At 47.6% G+C, this 6,000-nt stretch overlaps 1 protein-coding gene across 9 annotated transcripts in view; it reads right to left on the minus strand.

Annotated features, from left to right (window-relative positions):
* Positions 1-5,744, minus strand: part of FMNL2 (formin like 2) — a 289,350-nt gene extending 283,606 nt beyond the window's left edge. For 5 of the 9 annotated variants that reach the window (XM_057505579.1, XM_036928268.2, XM_036928272.2 and 2 more), the window contains exon 1: positions 5,159-5,743. In XM_057505579.1, coding sequence (XP_057361562.1) covers positions 5,159-5,275 — 117 coding nt within the window. In that variant the 5' untranslated portion in view covers positions 5,276-5,743. Of the gene's footprint in view, positions 1-5,158 lie in introns of all 9 variants that reach the window. The other 4 variants (XM_057505574.1, XM_057505577.1, XM_036928270.2 and 1 more) reach the window with 1 other exon arrangement.
* Positions 5,745-6,000: the final 256 nt, after the last annotated feature.

Here is a 6,000-nt window from a genome sequence, read left to right on the forward strand (position 1 = left end):
TAAATACACCTATACATTTTCTACATAACAGCTCTTCAAAATGTGAAGTCAGCTAATGGATTGTAATATGTTCTGGAAATTTTTTTTTTCTTTTAGTCCCCCTGCCACACAGTCACCTATATACTGGAAATTTTACACTTTTGAATGCTATGGTTTAAAAAAAAAGTCTCAAGACTGTCTTAACAGTTGTGTGAAATTTTGTTCCTATTTACAGAGAAGGAAAATCAAGGAGCAGAGGGAAAAGTCCAACTTGCACAAGCTGGTGCAGCAGATGTAACTCTAAGCTAAGTCTCCCACCTCCCAGGCCAACGCTGTTTGCTAAATGAGAAGCCACAAGCCAAAGTCAGTTTTATTACTTAATGACTTAAAAGCATGCATACCTTTCCCCCCAGATTCCATCTTTTTATACTTATGTTGTTGCTAGTCTCTCACTGGAGCCGAACATATTCATCCAGAGAATAGCCTTTGATCAACTTCTCCTACATAGCCAAATATATTGGTATTATTAGGGAGAAAAATGCCCTCGATACTGACACAGTCCTAAACTGATATTCCCATTTTGGAGTCTAAAACAGCTCAGGTGGTTACTGCTTAGGACGAGATTATAATGGCTCAAAGTGACCTTCACCTCCTTTCCCTCACAACAGGATATGAGAAAACAACTCAGCACGCATCTGGGGATGGCCTAAGCACCCTTACCCATCCATCTGCTCAGCAGACTTCATGGGAAGAGCCCTCCTTGGAAATGACTGAAATGGAACACCACCTTGCGGAGGGAAATAAGTGCTAAAACTTCACTGTCCTTGTCCCTTTCCCAAATAATTACACTTGGAGTGTATGCACCGCACTGACTGGCCGACTCTTCCCTTATATTGGAAAAACCTGAGCTTCCCAACCAAGGCAGTTCAAGTCTGCCTTGACAGGAATAACTGAAGAATATACTTTTGGACCAAATTAATATCTAACTCCATGCCTGAAATAGAACAGCTAGTGAAGACGCCAAGGTGTTTGATATTGAAAGAGAAACATCCGGTGCACCTCACTTTGGCCACTTCTAAAAAATTTCTGCCAATTTTCTACAGTTTGAAAGTTGCACTTACCAAATTTAGGTTTTGTGTTTTGTTGTTTTGTTTATACAGCTTTACTGCTAGTCCAAGCCCTTTGTCCTTCCCAGTTCTAGGCATTTGGGAGTATAATACATGGTGAGGGGCAAAGATCCCAATATGACTTAAAATCCTAGATTGGTTTCAATAACTATGACTTCAGGCCATTGAGGTAATCTATCTCCCCATCTATAATTTTGCTGACAGCTGGAGTTTTTGTGAGGATTAAATAAGAACATGTACGCACAGGGCATACTCATAGTAGGCACTCAGAAAATGTTCCCACTTCTTCCAAAGGCAGAATGACTACATTCAACCTCAGGGCAAGAAAAATAACTCAAAAGGAAACTGACTCAAATCAGTCGCACACCAAAGTGGTTCTTGGTATCAACCATAAGATAGTACTGTCCTAAACCATTCTTCCTAATCTGTGTTTGTGAGTCTGTTTGTAGAGCAGCCCGATATCTGACATCACGCAGAAAACAGCAGCTTAGGACAGAGGGCTTAAAATTATCCTTTCCTCTAAAACTCAGAGAAAACTCATCCTTAGGGCAGCTCCTTGACAGAGGCACTAGGAGACTTACATTTAAGTAGTAAGCAGTGTCTTCAGGGCAAATATTTGTAAATATTATGGGATATCTAACATAGAAAGAGATATTCTTTCACAAAGACCATCAGTCTGTTCACCACACACAAAAATCACCTTCATATTGTCATCTTTGAAAATAAAGGGCATGGGAGTATTTATGTGTGTATGTGTCTGTGTATCCCCAACAATCAATGTTAAATAAATACACTGGGAATCCACATGGATATTTAATTATAAATGTGTGGGACCCAAACAAATATAGGCCTCCACTGCCTATAAAATACAGGAACTATATACACCCAAAAGGAACAAAAGTTGAAGGAGATGACTGAATTTATAATTCATGAAACACTTCCATTGATGAGTTTAAGAGAAGCATTGCACCCATGTGCAAACACACAGAAAGGCATATCACCTTATAGCTCTACGTGAAAGGTATGTGCAAGGATGCAAATGGTTAAATGTATACAAGGAGCAATAATCCTTTCCTTTAAATACTGTATAAGTCTTATAACTATTATTATAATAATGCTGAAGTCAAAATCAGAAAGGGGGAAAACTCCATAGGGAGGATTAAGCTCCTAAGATTTGGATCCAATTTTTGCTTGTCGTTAATTACAAGAAGTTCAGTAACTCAAATCTCTATTTTAAAATCTTTTCCTGTAAATTTTTTTTTAAGTTGACCCCTTCGATGATTTTAATTCAGCAATCTTTTACTCCCTCCTCTTTTCATTCATATCCACTATTTTTTAGATTAATACAATGTAAACAATACAGACTGATGGTGGAGGTGGAAACACAGTCATTGAGTAGACTTGTTCTCAAGTTTTCCAGAAATAGACTTCTGTCTTTAATTTTTATTTACTCTTCCCCAATGCTTTAAATATTCTAGAGCTTGGGGGATGGAAGCAATTGCTTTCCATGCCTGAAATGGCTTGTTAATTATTGATGTAAGCCATAGTCACAATGAAGTACTTGTATACTTTTCAGTACAGTATTACTATCTGGTTTTCCTCCCAAAACACACATATGATCTTTATCATATAGGAAAGTAAAATTAGTTTCAATAATGCCAACATGATTCCATTGTCTCAGGATGGAAAATTTCTCCACATATATCCTTAAAAACTTGCCACCTAAAATCTGTCCTTCAAGCTTGATCTCCAGAATTAAATGTTTTGAGCTGATTTCTTAAGCATTTCACCAAGAAAAGTAAAGTTGAGAGCATTGCACGTACAACGTCAGTAACACTGACAAGAGAAATCACCCTAAGGTGGCACTTCTATCAGCCCATAAAGACAATGCTTTTTAACTCCTGTAGATTTTCAGAGAGCAGCTGGAGCTAACTAGGGAGAGTTACATTAAACCACATTAATGGTCTGAGTGCATCCCTAATAAGAGGGCCCACCCCCACGCTGAGACTTTCCCAAAAGCTTTGTCTCTATTTAAAAAATATTTTTTTTAAAAAACTGGTATTGTTTGTTTTCTTGTTTGGAGAGACTTAGAAAATTATATAAACAATTAAGAAAAGAACCATATCCAGTAATTGTGTATGACACACCGCAGAGTAAAAGTAGTCACAACCAACCACTGCCCCAAGGAGCTTGTGGTGCAGAATCATAAATGTCTACATCCTACTTGTGACTGCTAGACTTAATGGTAACACAAATCTACCATGTTAAGAACGGGACATTATTTTCCTACAGATTAATTCATACCATATGTTATTAATCAGCAGGGTAACCAAAAGCTCATGCAAAACATGCTATCCCAGTCAAGCAGAACTTAATTGCATTATTGTTATCTGGTTTTCCTGTGTCACTGGCCCTTCCACTTCAAGTACACACACCACCACACCCTCCCCTACTCCCCAGCATGGATAGAAAGACAGAAAATCCAGAGAACCGTGTGTCTGGTAGGAAGAGGATTCTGAATAAAAACGTTTGCTTCTGTAAAAGACAGGTCAAGTATGCACCCAGGCTGCCTTGAGAAGTAATTAATCCTATGCTGTTTCATTTCAGAGCGTCCGCATCTTGCACAACGGTGGGAGCAGCTGTGAGGGATCATAGACGATGCAAAGCAAGGCAGGCAGCCTCATCTATCTCCCGACTGCCACACCAGAGTTTCCGGGTAGCGTGAAAGCGTGCGGCCTCTGCTCTCCCGAAGAGCACAAAGCTAACCTGCCATCCAGAACATTATTCCCCCTATCAAGCCAGCCCCTTTTAAAGGCCTTAAGAAAGGCAATTTAAATGCCCCAGTGTCCAGACTCGAGTCCTTTCCCAAAGCTGCGAGGTTACAATGCCCAAAATCCGCAGGCAGACGCATAATTTGGCTGCCTCGAGCACAAATTTCTCTTGCTGTCTAGCCTTGGAGAGTTTAAAGGTAACCAGCTAGGAAATGGGAAATGTGCAGTGTGAGGAATAGGAACGCGTCCGATCTTGCCCGTTTCCCTCCCACCATCCTTGAAGAGAGGCTGGGACACTAATTCTAAACCTGAGGACCAACTGCAGTCCAGACTCTGGCTGGGCCGAGGGGGAAGCCACCACACCCTCTTGAGCTAATAGCGCTGACAAGCTCTGCCTGGGAGGGGCCCTGAAACTTAGCCCCAGAAGGAAAGGGAGAAAGAAGGGAGTCTTCAGTGTTTTGGATTTAAAAAGCTAGGAGAAGTGGATCTGGGGAGAGAACCGGGGACTTCCTTGCGAGGGAAGGGGTCGCCCTGGGAGTCTGAACAGTTCGCAACACGTCCCCGCAAAACTGCACATTCTTGTGGCTTAGGATTTAAGACCAAAAGGAACGCGCGGAAACGAAGCTGCTCTCGCCTGGGTTTCAGATGCCCCCCCCTCCCCTCGTCGCGTAGGGACTGGCTGCCGCACCACCACGGGTTTTCTTCTCCTTCCCTTTCGGGGACGCTCCCCTCCGCCAAGCTGCGACCTCCGCCTGCAAGTTCGCCTCTGCTCACCGCCCGACACGCCGCCAGAGGCCGGTCACTTGCAACCCTTCCGCCCCGGACCCCGCCGGCCCGTGGCTGCATGCCCGCCGGATGGTCCGCAGGGCCTCGTAGTTTGCGGGGGTTTTGTATTTTGTTTTTTGGTTTGTTTTTAAACAAAAAGCCTTAGCGGCTCGCAGCCCCCTCCTCCCGGACCCGCGCCACCTTCCCCTCACGCCCACGCCGCACCTCCCGGGCACACGCGCTGTGAGGTGCCTCTCCCGCCAGACAATGGGTTCAGGACCAGCCAGGCAGCCCGCCAGAGCCCCAGGACCCCGAAAGGGCTGAGCGCGGGGGGGGGGGCTGTAGTAGGGAGGAAAGGAGTGAGGAGGGGAGGCCATATGGGGAAGGTGGGCGCCTCCCCCTTGGGGCAGGAGACTCGCTCCAGGCGCAGGGAGAAGGGGAGGCGGCGGGGATCAGCTGCGCCTCCCGGCCCCGTGGCCCCGAGTCCCCAGCGCCCCTCCACCGCCCCGCACTCACCAGCACGATAGCAAATCGCTCCTCCAGTTCACCTGGCTCGGGCATCGGCAGCTTCAAAGGCACGTTGTGCGCCCTGAAATCAGTCTGCTGCGAATCCATGCTCCCCGCGTTGCCCATGTTGGCTGCACGCCGGGGCCGGGGGCTGCTCTTGGCCGCTAGCGTCCGCGTCGGAAATCAGAACAGCTCCCGGCGGCCGGCACCCGTGCGCTGGCGCGACCTGCCCGGCTCCCCGCCCTCCGCTGCGCCCCGGCGAGTGTGCAGTGCGCACCGCTCCCTAGTAGCGCTCGCAGCCGAGCCGCCCCCCGGCCTCCCTCATGCTCTCCGCCGCCCCAGCGCCGCCCCGGCCTCTCTTCCTCGGGAGGGGTCGTCAGGGCGCCGGGCGCCTCTCTGCATGTTGCTCCTCTGGCTCGCCGCCCCTGCCAGCAATCGCAGACAGCGGGCGCGTGGTTCCTCGGACTCGGTCTCCCGCCGGGGCCGGGGCAACGGCCACTGCTGACACTTCCAGCCCACCGCGGGCGAACACGACGCCCGCTCAGCGCCCACCTCCAGCAAACAAATGCAGCTCCGCGATCCCGACACAATGCCCCCTCTAGCCGGGCCCCGCCCCCGACCTGTCTCCGCCCACTAGCCCCGCGGATTGCCGGGACGCGTAGTTTCTGCCCAAAGTGTCCGCACGCCGAAACCACGCCCGCTCCGGAGCGCCCCGGCTGTTGGAAACGCTTGCCTCAAAGGCAGTCTGTGTGCCTCTGGCGATACCTTGTATGATTTTTGACCCCCCTCACTCCAACAAAGAAAATAACTACCTCGTCTACATCGATCTGACAATAACTAGGTACATTTAA

This window comes from Manis pentadactyla, chromosome 8, assembly GCF_030020395.1.
Source record: "Manis pentadactyla isolate mManPen7 chromosome 8, mManPen7.hap1, whole genome shotgun sequence".
Lineage (NCBI taxonomy): Eukaryota > Metazoa > Chordata > Mammalia > Pholidota > Manidae > Manis > Manis pentadactyla.